Genomic DNA, 19,780 nt, shown 5'->3' on the forward strand with positions numbered 1-19,780 from the left:
TCTTGTAAAGTCAACTTTAGTCAACCAAAACTTCCACTTGTAAATGCATCTTAAAGGTTTCTTCAATCTTTTGTTTCCCTTTAAGTACTGCTTAAAGTTACAGGTTTTGTTGTAATTCATCTTTAGTTGTACTTTCTGATTCTCTTAAATTTCAAGTTTTGTTAACATTCATCATTAAGTGACCTTTAAGCGCCTCTAAAGGCTGCAGGTTTCACTTTCAACTGACTTTTGATTTGCTTAATCACACCCTCATTTATATCCCAATAACTTATGATATTTTGGGCAACCTTACAATTGATAGAAAAAGAAGCATCACACATTCAAGTAATAACAAAGTGTTTGAAATTGCAGTGATGAAATAGTTTCGTTCAAAACTCATTTGTTCCCCTGAGATAACATAAACCTACAATGAAGCTGAGGATATCCCAGTCGAGCCCCATACATAATTAAAAAAAGAGATGTCCAAATGTTTGAATTACTGATTGACATACTTTATTAAAATTGTTTCACTTTTGTCAATGTATAATATAATCTTCGTCAAGCAGGTAATAGAATATTTACCACTATAAAAGTATGACAAATACACAAATTATATAACTAGCTGTAGTAACAAACTACACAAAAAGATATTGATTCACAAATTGTACTCTCAAATCCAGCTACTAAGAAATGTGATTTGAAATGATACTTGTCTAACAATAAAAAATATAAGTTCAACCTATCAATCTAAAATTCAGAAAAATTTTCTTAATCGACTTAAATTTGCAATAACTCTCAGTTATTTGCTACATTATTACAACTGTAATACTTATTAAATATGATCATATACCTTAATTTCTTTTAGTAAACAAGTAATAGAAAACAGTTCTCTTACTCTAAAATGCAGCTGAAACTTTGATATACAAAAATGATGTGTACATCTATATATAAAAAAGTATCTCATGTGGAGGAAATTTATTAACATTGAAGAATTCACGATCACTTACTTTAGATGAGACCATAATTATTCAATGAAAAAGAAGCCTCATGCAGGCATGCAAAATAACCTCATTCTAGACTTGGCTTGATATTTTGTACATTTTCGATTTCATTGATTAGTAAAACAATTTTCTCACTGTATTATTGCCCACTCTGGAAAATTTTCAGTGGGTGGGCATCTCAGAAAAGGTTGCCCATAAACCCTGGACGGATTCTCTCTTTAGCTCTTGAAGTGAGCTTTTTCTTATAAGCCTTGTCAAGTTTCTTTTCAATTTTTTTCATTCTCCTACTTTCCCACTGAAGGTGATGCACAGAGTATTTTGTTACTTTTGAGGTATTTCCATTGTCATCCTCGTAGCAGCTTTCCTCACTGCTCATTGCCTCCATGACAAGAACCTCTGCTGCTCTCCCCTTTTCATGCTGGTTGGCCCAGTTGACCAGCTCCAGGGCTGTAGTTTGTCTCATTAACTTCTAAAAAAAATAAAAAAATTAAACAGGCATGAGAAGGGTGTTATAGGACTTCAAATGAAAAATATGATCCAAATCACTAATTTCTCTTGATATATATATATGTGTGTACCCATTGTAAGAATGGAATTCTTAAGCATGTTATAATATAGGGTCTCTTTGTCCTTTTTTTTTTTTCCATCAAATGGTGCATACAAACTATCATTTATCTCACATCACATTTTAATATTTTTCAAATTTATTTTACAAAGATTTTCTTGGGAGGCTCTAGATACAGACCAGAATACCTCACTTATTTAACAATTTCTCTAATAAGAACATAGTCCCTTAGATGTGTCTATATTCAAAGCCATCCAATTTTGAAGTGCCAAAATAAAGACATTCAATGGGAAATAGCTTCCCTCCCATTGATCAAGTGTACTTGAGGGTGTACTCAGTCTGGTAACATTGAACATCTGTCGGACCCCATCGTTTGTGAACAGCAGGGTATATGAAAAGTAAAATGTTCAAAATAGTATCCTAGCCAATAAATACCTCTCTTTGGCGACCACTCTTCCAGGTTTTTTGTTTATGAGCCTCATAGTGGTTACCACTCTTCAGTTTCTGTGTTTTCACACATATTTGAAATATATTTGTAAAGCAGCTGTTTAAAGAAATGATTATGAAAATGCCATGAGAAGCTGATTGTAAAAAGATTCCCACATAAATTAATGACAATGTTCAAATTTATAATAATTTATGGCAGGCCACCTTAGAATATCTGCCAAGTTAGTATGTCCTTAGTGATTCATTGCTAAGGTGTAAAGTATGCTTTTTTGAGGATCCACACTGAAGTGTCTCAGATCTAGAGACAAGAAATAAACCCAAAAATTTCAGTTTGCAACATATTTAAATTTCTGTAACATTTGGGAAAGTTAATATGTAAGTTAGGAAAAACTATAAAATGCACCCCCCCCCCCCCCTCCCGTCCTAAATTTGACCATGTAATGAAGGTGCTCATTAGAGGTTTCAGGGTATCTAACTGTATTACTGAATGCTAGTTTTATGATGACATTTATGTTGAGGGGAAAGTGGTAAAAGACACGAATTGATCGTAGAGACTAAAAGCAGGGGTATCATTAAGGGCTGGACAATAGACAAATTGACCAACTTTGAGCAAAATTTTGCCGGGATGTTTTCAAGCCAAGGCCTTCAATAAAACTCAAGTTGTTATAAAGGAGATATGCATCAATATGCTTGAGTGCAAAATCCTTATGCTCACCCACAAAATGTAATGACACCCCAATAAAAGTGAAATGCATGTGCTATGATTATTGGTAGCTACCTTCTATGACTTCTTTTGTCCAAGGACACTTTTCAGGTCCTCCTTGTTGATGTATTGCCTGCTCTATTGTCCGCTCAAAAAGGATCTTGTTGCTGTCAGAATTTATTCTAAGACAAAAACAAATTCAATTAAGCCTGGTATTCTGTAGTAACAATATTAACACTAAGACAAAAGTACAGTCAAACCTCGATTATCCGGACCTGTTGGGACTTAGGTAATCAGTCAGGATAATCGAAAATATGAATATTAATGAGACAATAATGTAAACAAAAGAGATGAAGATAAAAATCTGCTTCGATGACTCTCCGAGTGCTCGATCTTTTGAAAGCGGAGGAGGCAATGTTTTAAACGCACTTTTCCTGAATTTAGACATAATCTCTGAATTTTTTTACCTCATAAAGTTTGGAAGATCAAAGCTCATTAATAATCATAAAAAAAACGGGACCAGAGAAAAAGTCCGGATAATCGAAAAGTCCGGATAATCGAGGTTCGACTGTAACCACCATAAGGTGTTCACATAACATCTCAATATTTCAAGCAGCAGCTTAGACTCGGATTTCCTCGCTCAATCAAGATAAAGTAAAATATCTCTGAATCTAAAAACATATTACTCACTCTTCGTCAAGATAGAAACCACTAAAGTCATCTTTTTTCAAAAGGAGTTTGTACATTCTCCTCACAGTTCTCTAAAAGAATGAAAAAAAATTCAACAATCGGTTTGTCAAGTATGTCCTATTTCTACTCTCACGCTCTTTAAAAACCCTGGTTGTTTGAAGGCTAGATGATGTAGAGCAATCGACACAAGCACAATTAAAAATTAACCTTACCCATCTATGTGAATAAAACAGGCAAGGTCAAAAGGGTCCAAGAGAAAAAATGATTAAATGAATTTTCATACTAGATAATTCTCGTTGAAACAAAAGGGAGGAAAAAAACTTTTCTGGTAGACCTGTTTATGGTAAAGGATTATCAAGTAAATGTAACCACATCTAATCATGTCAAATGATTACCGCCGAAATAATTAAGTTAATTATGCATATAATTCGCGCGCCAAACATCTACTCAACATAAAAGAAAATCTTCCACGAAACAGAACTGATTCAAGCAAATTATGAACACATATCACATTATTCATGCTTATCAGTTATGTTTTTTTACTCACTCGACAAGCCGGTGGAACTACTACCGTCGTTCGCCTTTGTCTTCTGTTTTGGCGCCGACGGACGTTGGCTGCATTATTATCAACAGTTTGAAGACGGCCCTCGATCCGCTGAAGCGCTTCAGAGTTTTCTTTGTTGCTGCGCTCTTGCTGCTGCCGAAGCTTTACATTTTCGCTCGCCAGAGCGTGATTGCTCCGGATCAACTCCTCCAGCAGCACAATGCAATCGTCGGACACTTTATTCCTTTTTTCGCCGCTGGAACCACATCATGGTTTTGATCGTGCAATCGTCTTTCCGCCATATTCTTTTCTTACTTGCTTTAACTACGAATTAACGGTAAAATAACCACACTACAAGTGCTTCTCTCGGATGCTTTGTGATGCTTTGTTAACAAAGTAGTCAAACGGAATATTGAGGTTCAAAAAAGCGCGCGAATTAATATTTCTAAAACCAAACAACGACCTCCTGTTGACATATTGCCTCGTTGTGATGTTTATCGTACTGTGCCTAGCTAACGCTGGCCAGTACAAATGAAGACTCGAGTGTAATTGGAAGCAAGGAAACAGAAAGGCGGGAAAACACGAACTACACGTTCGAACTCTACTTGTTCAAGTAAACAGCTTCATACCGATACCAAAGTTTCAAAAGGGTTAGTTAAAAATATATCTGAAAATCTAGCCGTGTGTAGGTCAAGGATATCTTGTAACACAGGAAATTTACGTGTGATGCACGATCCTCGCAGTAGATAGCGCTAATTTAAGCAATAGCGAAAATCACACCTGAAAAAATGAGGCCTGTACGGGACTCGAACCACTGACCTCTGCGATACTAGTGCAGCGCTCTACCAATTGAGCTAACAAGCCAACTGGGAGCAGGCCGTTAAGTCGATTCGTAATAAACCCGTGAAAGTGATAAATCAGATACAATGAAATATATGAAGTTTATATATTTTGAACTGCGGTATTAGATACGTATGATGCACGATCCTCGCAGTAGATAGCGCTATTAGCTTAAATATTTGAAGCTGTTCACTGTTTCTTAGGTTCTGTATTTTTTTTTTTTCAGGGAGTGAGGAATCTGCTCTTTTCCTGCCAAGACTTTTTCCCACAAGGGCACTGAAAGCTTTCTCGATGGCACATCATAGGTTGGCAGATGATGAGATGGCACATCTTGTCAGTCAGTGCTTTTGTTGTACTGCCAATGTGTATGTAAAATTGTCACCCTGTATGAATTGAAGCTTTGGACGAAGTCAACAGATTAATATGTATTTCTGTAAAATCAATACTGTCTGTCAGCTTCATAGGGAGATTTCCACAAATAACATTGTTTGTATATATGAAACAAAATTTACACTGATCCATGAAAATAAAAATTTCACAATACATATACAAAAAAAAAAAAAAAGAAAGAAAAAGACCAACTACAGAGAATAACCAAAAGTGCTAACCTCATTATAGTAATGCTTGATACAGACAGTTATTTTTTGTTGCCTTTATAGAGTGCTGGAAACACAAACTATTACGTATTCATTTTTATTGTTTGAATTATTTCTCTGAAATTCCCATTTATTGTGACAGTAACATGGGTGTAGAAAGCTTTCTCAATGGCATTTTGTAAGTTGGCAGGTGAAAAAGTGGCACATCTTGTAAATCAGTGCTTTCAAGTGACAGAAGTCTTTCTTTTACCCATTCTTTAATTGCATACCAATGCTTTTGATTAATAAAGCTATTTATTCAGTTTAATTGTAAATGACAGTTTCTTAGGATTTATTGTGACTTGACTTTTGGAGACATGAGCTATAGAACACATTATTTATATTGTAGACAATTTGTTCGGCCGAAGTCAAAATAATTTGTTAGTTTTGTGCAATATATGTTCGCAGTGTTTATGAAAATAAAATGTTATGTCTGTGGTAGGCAGAGGCCTGCCACTTTTGTTTGTCCGATTAGTTGTTTTAGTAAGGGTGGATTACATGAGCCGAGTTCACTGTTTGCTAGGATGGCATTATGTGGGCAGGCCAGCCTGACTCATGTAATCAGCCTCTAAGTGGATGATTGGCAGGCCTGTGGCCTGAATTATTATTTCCCTTGGATTTCTAGCAAAGGTAAATAGATCAATCACATTTAATTCCAGTTTCATTTACATTAAATTTTATTCTGAATACAGTTGAACCCAGTAAATGGGCCACCCTCAGGGAACTGGCAAATGGCCACTAAATAAGGGTTTTTATTTCTTTTTTTGTTAGATCCCAATGCAAATTTATAGCAAATGAACAGCTTTGCTCAATGAGCAAGGTAAATGTAAAGCAAATGTCAAATTTACGTCACACTTGCATGGAATTTTGTCAGGAACAAATACTTGAGTTTAGCTTCAGTTTATAGCTATTGCAAATTTAGTTCAAGCACACTTCTTTTTCAGCTTGAGGATAGTGTTTCAGAAGAAGACATTTTATTCCCAGCAGACAAGATGGATCACAGAAAGCTAATGGTATCATCTATAGGATAGTGAAAGAAAAACCATTGCAATCTGTGTCCCTTGCGAGGATTCGAACCTCCTGCAGTCAGCCTAGAGAAGGTGATCCCAGCTGTGAGGAGAGTTTCGTGCGCTCCTCTCAGTGCTTGTCTATTTTCGCGTCTCGAGGAGAGGTGCAGTGCAGATTGCCCATACTTTGTTCTTACCCTCTGGTACCTCGGCAATGATGTATCCGTATCGTTTTTATTTTTATGTTTTATGATTTTTTTATTTTCATTGATTGATACGAGCACTGAGCCGTTAAATAGGTCTCAAACCCGGAGGCTAGACAAGTCGGTTCTCGGCTGTAACCACCAGAGGACTGTGTCTGTGTTCAAGCGGGGATTTACTTTTCTCCGGCACCCTTGACATTCAAAGTCAAAGGAATACAAAAAGACTAAAGCCAGGTTGGAGAGTATCTGCTTTTTAACTGAACAACATTAAAAAATTATGGCATTTGCAGAACGGAATGGTGACTGTAGCTTAACTTGAGAGGGGCCACGAGAACTAATTGTTTATATCATATCAGTCAAAAATCAATTATCTCAGAAAAATTGCGCATCACCTTATCAGCTGGAAGACAAAAAAAAGTAAGAGCTGGGTCAATATTCATAAGGAACATCTGCTCTATCAGCTGGGCAGAGGAAGAAATTTGTGTGGACCTTTGTGATGATTCAAACCTCAATTTATTTAACATCGCTACCAAACGTTCTTATAGCAGAGCAGAAAGACAAACTTCTGAGTGGACGCATGTGAGGATTCAAACCTCAGGCTTTTTAATCAATATTCCTGGAAAGGAGAAAGATTGTAAGCCTTACATTTAATACGGAGAAAGAAATAAGCCACACGACAAAAGAAAACAAAGGCAAATACAGGGTGTCCAGTTCCTATTTTTTCCTATTTTTTGGGCCCATTCCTATTTTCTCCTATTTTTTAACCAGAACCTCCTATTTTTCCTATTTTTTAGCCAGTAAAGCCAAAATTTGTAATAAAATTGAAAGTGGAATTATAGTTGAATGTGTTTTATAGTGAGATCATAAAGCACATAGTACGTTGACTCTGATGTTCTAATATTAGTTAAAGTAATAGCCACATTTGTTCTACGAAAGCCAGATCACTACAATTCTGTGAAACAGAAATAAAAACATATATTGGTGGCGAGAAAAAGAGAGATAAGCGACAGATATATGGCCTACTTGTCAACGGAATGGACCTCTGTCATTACACAAAACAGGTCAAGTCGAGAGCGGGTGAAAGATTCATTCACGAGGCTTATTCATTCATGTCAGTGTCATTGTATACATATCTATGTATATATGTATACCTTTATTTGCAACTTTCTTTGGATCATATTAATTCCGTCCGTTTGGGGTGAATTGTTAGAGGTACGTTAGCACAGCTTAGCAAAAATCTCATGATCATGCATTCTTTGTCATTGCGAAATAATTAAAAATAATTTTATCAAACTTAGAAGCTGTAGTGTGTGAATCTTATGGCTTGCTATTTACCTAGTCTCCTCTAGGGCATTATCTCAGAGAGCTCTTGGTAAAAAAGTGGAATAAAGCTTACATTTTACTAAGTTATTTAAACTTTTAGGGCAATGTTTGTGTCAGGACTGAACACGGCAAGCTTCTGTTCCGAATAATTAAATTCTAGTCTGGATCCGTTTAACTTGAAGAAGACCATCATTTTATTTATTTATCTATTCTTCAACTTTAAAATATTATGGAACATAAAGTTAAAACTCTTGACAGCCAAAGATAAGAGATGCAAAATTACTCGCTGAAATTATGTGGCCGGCTTACCGAGGCTGCCAAGTAACAAGTTGAAATCTTGAGCGTACTCCACCCGATCGCTCTTGCATTTATACTAAAAAATTAGCTCTAATTGATGTCCTTATTGATGTCCTTCATCGATGAAGACCAGAGAATTACGTCTTGGCAAACAAAAATCAAACATGACTTCATTGAAACCTCGGTCACCTCTTCTTTCCTGTCTTCCTTTTTTCCATCGGCTAGACTTGAATTGTTCAGCGGCAGACGTCTCTTGCGTTAACGAGTAGGCCATATATCTCTCGCTTGTTTCTTTTTTTCTTGCCACCAAGATTTGTTTATATTTCTGTTCACCGAATTGCGGTGAGCTGGCTTTTGTACTCGGTTTCAATGTGAAGTTTGGGCAAACATGTTTGCCGCTTTTCTCCAGCCATCGTCCACTTGTCGAGCTTCTGATGCTTCACAAACCTACAAAATCATCCTGTTTCCTTGAAGATATACGCGTCCTTTTTGATTGCGAACAGCAAATCACCACTAAACATTAAAAGCAGAAGGCATCCCACGTAATTGTATTTAAAACGGAGTTCGTACAAAGCTATTTTAGGTGGAATCCGTGCTTAAACATCTGCAAGTTCTCTGAAAGTCTTTATTTGCAATTTTTGTTTATCCTCCGCCTCGCTTTCATGACTAGGCACCAGTTTTTTCCCGCGTGTCCGCCATTTGTGAATACGGTGTATGAAAATGCCTGGCAGTAGAACAAAGTTTAGCAATGCATGGCTTTCTGCCGTCGATTCCAATGGTCAAAGATTGAGTTCTTGGTGTCGTAAAGGAGTAGATGACTACCATGCTTACTGTAGGTTTTGTGATAGTGAGTTTCTTTGTGACAACTCTGGAAAAGCGCAGATATTGCAACATGCGAGGAAAGCAAAGCATGTTCAGGCTGTTAAACCTGCAAGGGATGAGTCTCAAGGAAAGTTGTTTGTACTGCAGAGTCAACCAAGTGCAGGCATCTCAAACCGTTGTGATCTGCCAGAGCACAGGAGAAGTTCGTCTGGACAGCTGTCCATTATCAATTACAAAAATGCCAGCTTGCAAGCAGAGGTGATTTGGTTAGCAAAGTTGGCGTCATGTAACTTTAGCTTTCGCTCAGTTGACAATCTTGGCAACACATTTAAAGCGATGTTTCCTGACAGCAAGATTGCTTCAAGTTTTTCAATGGGTAGAAGCCGTGCATCCTATGTTATTGGGGAAGGCTTGGGCCCTCACTGCACACAGGTATTATATAAAGTGCAATTTGAATACGCAAATTATGAGTGCATATTTATGTGTGATTCTTGATATCAATGAAAGTTTATGTCAGTATTTCATCTTTTAATTTGGTGTATGAATAAAAAAAGGTAACTTACTATAAGTGTTTGTGTTTCTATCACCAGATAATTGTTGATGATGTAAAGAAGTCAGAACTGCCTTTTTGTTTACACTTTGACGAAACCTCCACCACGCAGGTCAAGAAACAGATGGATCTTACCTTTCGTTACTGGTCCCCGACTCATAATGAAGTCTGGATAAACTTCTATACCTCTTTATTTTTTGGTCATGCAGAGGGTGAAAAGGTGGCTAACCGTATCTTCCAAACAATGTTGAAAGATGACCTTCCAATAACGAAGCTGTGCACTTTGGTAAGAGATGGCCCTAATGTCAATAAAACCATTGTTAGAAAGTTGGAAGGAGCAATCAAAAATGACAACCCAGACTTTAGTGGTTTTATTGACTTAGGAAGTTGTGTTCTTCATAAAGTCCATAATGCTTTTGGCAGGGGTTTAGAGGAATATGGGAAAGACATTGAACAGCTTTGTGTGGACATTCACTCCCTTTTCAAGTACAGTGCAGCTAGACGAGAAGACTATCACACTTTACAATCTGCAATGGGTGTGGAGATGCACAATTTCCAAAAGCATACCGAGGTGAGATGGCTTAGTCTGGGCCCTTCTGTGCGAAGAATTTTGGAGCAGTGGGATTGCATCTGCAGCTTTGTGAAGGATCTGGGAAAGGATCCCAAAACAGCTCCTAAGAGTGTTGCTTACAAGAGGGTATCGGCAATGTTAAATGACGAAGAAGGAAAGAAAACAAAGGCACAGTTGGAATTTGTGGGTAATGTTTCACCTGTTTTTGAAGATTTCCTCACCATTTTTCAGAACAGCTGCCCACAGGTTCACCTTTTATATGATAAAATGTCTGAGTTCTTGCGCAAGCTTATGGGTAGATTCCTAAAGAAAGATGCGTATGAGAAGAAGTTTGGTAGTGATCTAGTCAGTATTGACTGCAGTGCAAACAGTCAGCTGCTCGATGCTGATATTGCAATTGGAGAGGCGACCAAGAAGGCTTTAGCCCAAATCAAGCCAGATCGTAGAAAGTCTGTATATCTTGGCATCCGCACATTTTATAGCACATCCCTTACATATCTACAGTCTCATCTCCCTCTTCAGAACACTCTCTTAAAAGCATTAGGATGTCTCAATCCTGTCAAGAGAGAAAAGGCAAGTAGTGTGAAGGCAATTGCACTACTGGCTAAAAAATTGCAGCCTCAGTTGGATGTCAGCATTGTTCAAGATGAGTGGCGAGTTTATGCTGTCGATGAAGATGTTGAGCAGTTACACAAAGAGAAACGCGTTGACCATTTTTGGCAAGAAGTATTCAATCTCAAGTCTCTTAATGGGACCGAGCCTCGATATGTTGCTCTTCCAAAAGTAGTAAAATCAGGTCTTATTCTTGCGCAAACAAATGCTGAGTCAGAACGAAGTCTGTCAGTGAATGCCCGCATTGTGACGCAAGAAAGGACACTTCTTGGAGAGAGGACCATTGTTGGCCTTAGATCTGTGAAAGATGCTTTGAAGTTTTATGATCCTGAAAACCTGAGACCGGAAAAATTTGCCCTGACAGATGGTCTTCTAACTGCTGTGCGATCTGCGCACATGCATCATAGACAGCGGCTGGATGAAGAAGAAGCCGAGAAGAAGAGAAAGGAGGTGGATGAGAAATTGAAAGCTGAAGAGGAAGAACGAAGGAAAAGAGACCAGGAGAAGTTAAGAAAAGAGACAAGATCGTTGAGAGATAAAGGAGAGAGGCTAGACAAGAAGGAGCAGGAGGCAATGGATGAAATGCAAACGGCTAATGAGCTACTGTCAGAGGGCACATGTAAGTTGCAGGCTGCTCTATCTTCAGGTTCCAAGGTTGATTCACAAGGTGCAAAAGTTGCATGTCTCATGATTGAAACGGCCAAATCGAATCAGGCAAAGGCAAAGAGGAAGCTTGAAGCAGTAAGGGAGAAGCAAAAGGAGGTTAACATAAACAATCAGAAGTTGCTGGAGAAAGCTCTACCAGCGGATGTTTCTGCTGTACCATTAAAGAAAAGAAAGTCAAAGTAAATGTAAACTGTCATTTTACACCTCTACGCAGGTGCTCTGCCAGCTCAGTAAAGACTAAAATGTTCTTGTGTTAGCAATCATCTGCTGGATTAATGTTGAAGTTATAAACATAATGAAAAGCCAACTTTGTTTCTGAACAAAAGTGAAGGTGAAGCAGTTCAGTTGTTACTTTAAAATTAGGGAAATCAAAGTAAATAAAGTTATGTTGTACAGATTTTTTGATAGATTTATCTCAGTGAGGGATATCAGGAAGATTAAAAATTCAAACCAAAAAACTCGTTTTGTCCTATTTATGTTCACTGCTGTTGATCGACTAAAGTGGTGAATCGGGGATAGCAGCTGGCGTGTGGGGAGGCTACCTTTGTTGACGAAAGTACTATTGATTTTCCTATTTTTCTCCTATTTTTTAGTGCAAAGTTTCCTATTTTTCCTATTTTCTCAATCCTGAAATTCCTATTTTCCTATTTTTTTGGGCAACCATGCCGCTGGACACCCTGCAAATAATATGAACCAGAAACATTACAAACTTGCCGCAATAGTCTACGAAGGTACTTTCTCAATGGGGCGTCCATGCCCACCGGCAGTAGACAACTCCGACCTCAAAAAATCTTCAGGGATTGAGTGCGAGGAAGTTTCAATGTTAATCGTCTCAAGCAACGTTCAATAGCGGTTATGTTCTCATGTAATAATTAAAGACGTAAAGATATATGTAGGTATGTATCAATACATACACATGACTTTTTTTATATTCAAATTAACTAACCTTCATAGTCAGATGAACTTGAAATTTCGTGAAATCACGGGAATTTGAAGTCGCCACGAAAGTATCTGTTAATTTCTTTCCGTTACCTTTCCGCTTATGCCTTTCGAAAGTTGAACGTGATTCGAAGCCATTAAAGCGCGCGCAGAAAACATTTCCTGACTTGTCATCGCACTCCATGCGCTCTTTAAAGGAGATGCAAAAATGAAACCGTCGCTTTCAATAAGATGTTTCGACCCCAGAAAGAATTGTGAGCTCACGTTGCTGCACGTAAAACAAAATTTGCTCTTCTGGCTCATCAGTGCAAGTGTTGGCTGATTTGTGATGAATATTCTGTTGACAGTTCAGATTACAATGAGACTATCTTTAATGCATGAATTAAAGATGTCAGAACAGCTATACTCATTTAAATCTCACCTTAAAGTCAACTTAAATGTATTTTAATGAAACACCCTCTTTTGTGCCAAAAAAGAAACCACTTAAAGGATACTGAAAGATTTGCGCTACTAAAGTTAAACTTATGTTCAATTAAAGATTCATTAAAGGTTAGAGTTAGCTTTCGGATATTTCATTTGACAATTAAAGACGATTAAAGCTTTACTCAACCTTTAAGACTGCTTTAGATTTTGCCTAAAGGCACTGAAATAAGAACATTCGTCCTGTGTAAGTGGTAATGGGCACTAACCTGGCGCCGAACGCGACAATAGTCCATTTTACAGTTGTGTGCTTGGTTGCCAAACCTTTGAATGGTAGTGAGGCTAGAGATGACCTTGTTATGATACAAACCTTGCTGCCTTTCAAATGTAAGTCACTTTGTTATCATGCTAACTAGATGCAGGTCTCTATCACAACAAGGTGATAAAACAAACCAATTCCACTCGCGCATGCGCAGACAAAATATCTTTCTGCTTGATATGTTTACTTCACTGAGGTATTCATGACTGATCATCAGCCGTGACGTGTAGAACATATTACCATTATTGAAGAGTAGAAAAGAATTAACGCAAAGTCAATAAGTCTAGATACACTTGATACAAAAATTAACTTCTATTTCAGTGCAAATTACACGACTCATAGTTATTTCTCATCACATCCAACTGGATAAAATACAATAATCTAGTCTATCTAAGATGAAATTGGAGATACATGATATAAAATAAATTGTAAGCTTTATTTACAGTTTGCAGACCCTTAAGATTATAAATACATCGGAAGCAAAAATCGAGTCTTCCCGCATTAGGTTACTGGAGAAGTTAAAATGGGAATTTGTTGCTTGCAAAACGTAGTAGAAAAATAGAAATGCTTTATGAGATCTTCATATGAATTGAGGAGTTAGAAAAATTTACCTGTTCTAAACTACTTGATCTGCTTGTCCAACCCTACGTAAACGGCGTAGATTACGAATTTCCAAAATGGAAAGTACTATTGCTATGCCGTTCTTGACGATGAAGATGGACTCGTCTTTATCAAAGGTAAAGAACACCACAACACGAATAACCAAGAATGGTAGATTTACGCAAAATATTTGGGCAATATTGCGGTAAAATGCGGTACGAAGACGAATCTTCGGTCCCTCTTCAGTGAGTTCGTTTACTGCCATTTGCCAGGGAGACAGAAACATGCTGAGGCAAGCCAACAAGATCATTGCTGCACCGAATGCTTTCGGTATTCCAATGTCGTGCTCTCTTTCTTCCAACACGATGTCGATCATCTCGATTCCATCGAACAGGTCGACGACCATGGGAAAACACAACTTGGAAACAAGCTCTCTTTCTTTTTCTTTCTTTTCATTTCCGTCTGAATCATAGAGATCACCTGTGTTTAACAACAGTAGTAGCAGAGGTGGTGTTATGCACAGAATCACCTTCAATGCATTTGGACCTAAAAACTCGGTCTTGTCAATTCTATCTCCGACGATTCCAAATACTATTGCAATGTTTACAACCAAGGCCACAATATATAGACTCCAAATTCGAAAGAGGCACCCAAGGTACAGCTCTTTGAGAATTAAACGAAGAATCCAAAAAAAAACTGCTGGCCCAAAGGAGGTGGCAGTGAAATACCACTTGGAGCTGCCTTCATACTTGGCGAGATAAGCAGACAGAAATGTGCACTGTGTAATTATTAGACTGAGGAAAGCCAATCGTCCGAGCCATGTAAAAAACGAAGCCATAATTATGTGTATCAGTGAAAGCTGTCTAAAACTGGACGATCTTACTGTGTAGGCAAATTATGCTTACTACTGCTTACTACTGCAATAGTAACTAATACCATATATTTGTATAGCAAAACTTAGCAGCGACGGACGTGACGCCACATCGATCTTGATCAAACGATGCAAAAGGGAATTACCCGAATATTCCAGAAGCTCACATGCACAGACACTTTGCATACGTAATTTGGTCGTTCCTGGAGACTTAACATTTTTATGCTGCTTCATCAATCTGCGGTTCTCTGATTTCCTTTTTTGCTCTCAATTAAAAAAAACAAAACAGTGTACAGATTTTGAACTGACGAGATTTTTGCCAGAAACATTAATTCGCTCAAAATCTGGAGTTGTTAACTGAGCAATTTCTAAGAAATCTTGCCAAGTGACACATGGAGTTTCTGAGAAAAGTGTTGCATAACAATGATTCGGGGATTCCCCAAACACTACTCATTTTTTACGGATCGCGTTGGGACGATGGAGCCATCTTTTGCCTTTCTTAGAGTATTTGTATAAAATTGATTTGCAGTTTTCTTTTTTAATCTTTTAAACTTCATTTCTCATATTTCCTCTGACTGCAACATTTCCGAGAAATCTATCGAAACTGCACCAGGCTTATCTTTCTGAGAAATCTTTTCGCTGATATTCTGTTTTAGGGGATTCCCCGGAAACAAAAGCTATCTGATAGAAGGATCTGGGTGCAAAATAACAAAGCGTGCCACTTTATGAAAATAATCTTCAACAACCCTTTTTAAATCGTGAAATTTTGGGGAGTTTCTTTATTTACTAAATGACGTTCGGCTAGCATAAAATAATCAATTTGGTCTGACATTTAGGACTGTAAACTGTTTTGATCGAGGAAACCAATAGAGTCTAACAACAACACTAAAGCTTTTTATACATAACTGTTTTTATTAACTGTTAGAATAAGATTATAGAGTTTGACAAATACTAACTTTTTACACTTCCAAACACAGAAAGCACAATATTAATGTTCGGAGCGGTAAAATTAGTAAAACCTCACAAACAGAAATCGATCTTCTCCCAAACACACATGTTGTGGTGATACAAAAAGGCCCTAAAATAAATGAAACCTTGCCCCGTCACAACCATTTTATACATAACTTCTACTTTCATCGTGCAAGGTGCACTCACTCGCAGCGAAAATTTAGTGTCATTCCTTACATTTTATTGTGTTTGCATCATTATCGTCTTTGAACATTAAATTAAATAAGTGCCTTGCAAAGGTCGTGAAGGAGGTGGCTTCTTGATGATTATATGATAAAACAACGAGAAACTGGAAAGACAATGCAAGTTTCGAAAAAAAAAAATTTTAAAAAATTTTTTTAAAATTCTTGACCTGAGTGACATGCGCCGAGAATTTCTTAGAATTCTTTAATTAAATCGTTAAAATCATATGAAGATAAACAATGTTTAATTTTTTGCGAGGATAAGGCTAAAGGTTCGTTCAACTTACGAAAAGAATGGAAAAATAGTCATGTTAGATGCAAAATTGATATCCTACATGATTATTCAGGGAGTAGCTAACTTGACAGTTGCTCGTATTACGTCATTTGATAAGAGCTGTCAATCTCTTTCCTCGTGTTTGTTCACATCCGCTTTTCTCGGAAAAGATTATTTAATCATCCTGCGCTTTCTCAGAAACAACGTTTTGAATCATACTTAAAGTTTATTTCGATGCAATAGTATCCACTTTGCAATAGGATATTTTAGTGGCGCCACTATTCGTAGAAGTGCCCTAGAAGAGTATCTCTATCATGGCTTGTTTGTTAATCGGTGTTGGGCGACTCCTTTTCTTGGGCTCGGTAGGCCTCCAGGCCTACTCGCTAGCTTCGTATCCTGCCGAGTACAAAAACGACGATGGCTTCTATGGACTGGTCGTCTTGTACGGTCCTGCAATTTGTTTGTGGTGTTATATCATGTGGGACGAAAAGAAATTACAATGGTTATTTGTTGTTTGGACGTTCTATATCTTTGGTTTTGTAATCTTCGTTGGGATCATATTTGGACTCGAGCCCATAGAAGATAACCTTGACAAAGCGAAATTATTCGGTCCAAACATTCTAAAGACGACCCTTTGCCTTGCCCCGGTGATCCTGTTGTTGCTTTTGAGTACCGGAACGAACTCCGCCGTCTACAGAGACCTGATCTGGCAGTTGTCCCTCCGAATGGCGTTGGATCTCTTCGATGGAGTGGAAATGCTGGATGTCATTATCGAAGAGAATGAATTCAGTCACAACGTTCCTAAAAGCTTTGAAAAAGCAATGCTTGCATTCGTCTGTATCAGCTTTCTGACGTCTCCACTACAACTGGTGGAGATAAAGATCGGAGCAGGAGAGTGGAAATTCCGCAAACGGACAGCTTTTTGGAGCAGAACCTTTCAAATTATATGTGTTAATTGCGTGTTTTTGGGGCTCCGCATACCTCTGTGGCTACGCTACGGAAAAGATGCCTCTATTTTTATCGCCAAAAATGCTATTGTTATTTGCCTTGGTCTCTTTGAAATATGTTCAATCTGTGAGTGTTGTGGTTGTGACGATTAGTATGCAAGATTTTGGGTTATGAGTAGAGAGCCAATGATCCGGATAATTTTTTCAGGACGAATTTAATTGAATGGAACAAGAAGTGCTGGCTAAGTTCTTCTTTTGTTATTAAACAATTGTTTTTATTCTAATTAACAAATTACTTTTCTAAAGATATATCCATTTATTGTGTGCAACAGTCTTTGAGCAGAATAAAGCTTTTAGATTTTTTTTTCAGTCGCGTAAAGGTCAATAGTTAAACCTGATGATTTTCTGACCCAGCCATGGATAGATTCGAAACAATTAGTTTACTATACTTCATCAGGAACGTTTCCTTATTTCTTGAAAAACGAACTTACCTCGGCAATATTTCCTTTTTAAATTGTAGTAGATATATATATAGTGTTGAGGGATGACATTTCACCTATCAAGCGTCCTTTTAAGGGCATTTATCTTGGGGGACCTGTATGAAATAGGAAAGGTCCAAGTTTGCATAGAAGGCGATGTTACGTGAATAACGATGTTTGTATCCCTTTCCCAAGTTTAAAACGCTATTCTGAAACGCGTTAATTATTATAAATGGATATTTCCGTTTCTTTTATTCCTGAGACGCGATTGAGAAGCTCTTTAGAAAATTCGTGCATGCATCGGGTTTCTTGAAAGTTTCCATTAGACGCCCTGACTAAAAGTACTTTTAGAATAGACGGGATGGGTTGAGGAAGGTGAAGGGTCGAGCCTACAGAGTTGATTTCGAAAATAAACCGAAAAAACAAGGGACAAGAAAATTTAAGCCAAAAAATCGTGACTATTGCCCGATGTTTTTTTGTAGTTATTTTCGAAATTCACTGTTCAGTGTAATTAAGCTTCTCTGTTTTTATTTCTTAATGTTAGTTAGGCACCTTTTCGTCTGCTACACATCTTCGTCAACCAATGATGTTGGTTAAGTCAGTGGTATAATATAAAACCGTGTGTTGAATGAGAAAGTTGAAGAAACTCACGTCTGTATTGTCGGGCAATTTTTGTGTTAATTTGAGAAACATGGGGTTGAATCAATCCAAGCTCGAAATGTATGTTTGGAAGCAAGGATACATCGCGTCGATGTATAATAATCATGTAAACTATCTCGTTTGTTGTGTCATTCATAATTTTGCTACTTGTGATTTCCGACATAAACGGAAGGATTTGTGATATTTGGGTTACATAAGGACAGAAGGCTTTATAGGAAAACTGCGTTGGTGAGAAACGCAGGAAGTTGGTTCAAATTACGCGTCGTGAGAATGATTTTAAATTCGATGTTCTCATTCCTGGGTGAACGGAGTTTCTCGGTTTAAGCAGCCTTCTTGAGTCTACAACAACAACAGCAATTTGACTTTGAAAATGGCTTGTTCACCATTGGCTTGGGTTTCACGTGCTGCCTTCTTCAGCGTGATGATCCTTCAGTATATTTCTTTCGCTTAGTATCCAGCACACTACGAAGATCAAAGTGGCTGGTATGCTTTAATTCTCCTCTATATCCCATCTTTGATGCTCTGGTTTATCATCTTGTGCAATGACAACCTCCTTACCTGGGCATTTTCTGTTTGGGGTCTTTACGTATGGCTTGCCTTAGTATCCGTAATTGGAGTAATATTTGGGCAAATCGAAGGCAAAATCGAAAAGGATCTGTTCCTTGGCCCTGATGTCTTGAAGATGACCCTTTGCCTGACTCCACTCGTGTTCTTGCTGTTACTTAACACATTTGAAACGGATAGTGAAGACCGAGAGTTCTTATTTAAGCTGGCTTTCCAAATAACATTAGATCACTTCGACGGAATTGCGATGCTAGAAGTTATTCTGGAGGAAAATGAACTTTCTCATGGCCTTTCCAAGCGCTTTGAGGCAGCTATCATTGCTTTCGTCTGCATAAGTTTCGTGCTTTCGCATTTTCAATTGGAGGAGAACAGATTTTTGGAAGAGTCTAGTTACAAATATATAGCCACCATACGTATCACCCTTCAGATTTTACTCACCAATTGTGTGTTTTTAGGTCTTCGTTTGGCTCTGTTCTTTAAGTACAAGAGAGATGCGTCAATTTTTATTGCCAAAAATGGCATTTTGATCATTCATGGTATTTTAGAGATTATTTATTTGTGGAAGCATCAATAAGCAAAAACTACTGTAGGAGCCACACTGTTAAAAATTTCAATCATATATAATAGGTTCTTAATCAAATTCGCATGCCCGACATTTTCTTTGCTTTCCTTGTTTGTATGACGTGTAGTTTTGTAGGAGTCGCATTGTCCATTAAATTAATCATTAGATTATGTCTGGTCAGCGGTTTACTGTTACTTTACGTAAACAAGAGAAGGGGAGGGAGGGGAGAATGTTGACATTGCCACCCTCTATAGGTTTACATAAAACGCCCCCTATCCCTCTTCACTTCCGCCAACGCTTTTAAAGAAAACAGTCCGTCTTTTCTATTATTACGATGCCTATTTCTCAGCCTGCAGTGCAGGCGTCTTAATAGGGCGAGTTAAAGTCAAGAAGCGCACGATCGTTTATTCCACCGGCGATGTTTGATTTGGAGGTAGAGTCGAGAGTACCGGGAGGGGGTTGGAACGGGCGAGACATTCACTCCACACCCTTACCCCATC

At 37.8% G+C, this 19,780-nt stretch overlaps 3 protein-coding genes, 1 long non-coding RNA gene and 1 pseudogene across 5 annotated transcripts; 3 read left to right on the forward strand and 2 right to left on the reverse strand.

The window, feature by feature from the left end:
* Positions 1 to 469: 469 nt before the first annotated feature.
* On the reverse strand, positions 470 to 4,231 carry LOC148730492 (uncharacterized; annotated as a pseudogene). The gene is made up of 5 exons (XR_016000955.1): positions 3,933 to 4,231; positions 3,386 to 3,456; positions 2,771 to 2,877; positions 1,981 to 2,089; positions 470 to 1,449 (listed from the first exon to the last, which is right to left on the reverse strand). The product of XR_016000955.1 is annotated as an uncharacterized LOC148730492 (transcript).
* Positions 4,232 to 4,441: 210 nt separating this feature from the next.
* Positions 4,442 to 7,447, forward strand: LOC148730493 (uncharacterized). Its single transcript, XR_016000961.1, has 2 exons — positions 4,442 to 4,579; positions 4,996 to 7,447. It is a non-coding gene; the product is annotated as an uncharacterized LOC148730493 (long non-coding RNA).
* Positions 7,448 to 8,954: 1,507 nt separating this feature from the next.
* LOC148730494 (uncharacterized) lies at positions 8,955 to 11,853 on the forward strand. Its single transcript, XM_088761810.1, has 2 exons — positions 8,955 to 9,488; positions 9,647 to 11,853. Exons 1-2 carry the CDS (start codon positions 8,955 to 8,957, stop codon positions 11,636 to 11,638), a joined length of 2,526 nt encoding a protein of 841 aa, XP_088617936.1. The 3' UTR covers positions 11,639 to 11,853.
* Positions 11,854 to 12,822: 969 nt separating this feature from the next.
* On the reverse strand, positions 12,823 to 14,907 carry LOC148730495 (uncharacterized). Its single transcript, XM_088759466.1, has one exon. It carries the CDS (start codon positions 14,569 to 14,571, stop codon positions 13,750 to 13,752), a length of 822 nt encoding a protein of 273 aa, XP_088615592.1. The 5' UTR covers positions 14,572 to 14,907; the 3' UTR covers positions 12,823 to 13,749.
* Positions 14,908 to 15,933: 1,026 nt separating this feature from the next.
* LOC111324213 (uncharacterized) lies at positions 15,934 to 19,450 on the forward strand. Its single transcript, XM_022927706.2, has one exon. The coding sequence runs from the start codon at positions 16,383 to 16,385 to the stop codon at positions 17,166 to 17,168; it is 786 nt and encodes a 261-aa protein (XP_022783441.2). The 5' UTR covers positions 15,934 to 16,382; the 3' UTR covers positions 17,169 to 19,450.
* Positions 19,451 to 19,780: the final 330 nt, after the last annotated feature.

This window comes from Stylophora pistillata, chromosome 5, assembly GCF_964205215.1.
Source record: "Stylophora pistillata chromosome 5, jaStyPist1.2, whole genome shotgun sequence".
Lineage (NCBI taxonomy): Eukaryota > Metazoa > Cnidaria > Anthozoa > Scleractinia > Pocilloporidae > Stylophora > Stylophora pistillata.

Coding starts and splice junctions, on each gene's coding strand:
- LOC111324213 (XM_022927706.2), top strand. CDS start 16,383: ATGGCTTGTTTGTTAATCGGTGTTGGGCGACTCCTTTTCTTGGGCTCG.
- LOC148730494 (XM_088761810.1), top strand. CDS start 8,955: ATGCCTGGCAGTAGAACAAAGTTTAGCAATGCATGGCTTTCTGCCGTC. Junction 9,489..9,646: donor TGGGCCCTCACTGCACACAG/GTATTATATAAA, acceptor TTCTATCACCAG/ATAATTGTTGATGATGTAAA.
- LOC148730495 (XM_088759466.1), bottom strand. CDS start 14,571: ATGGCTTCGTTTTTTACATGGCTCGGACGATTGGCTTTCCTCAGTCTA.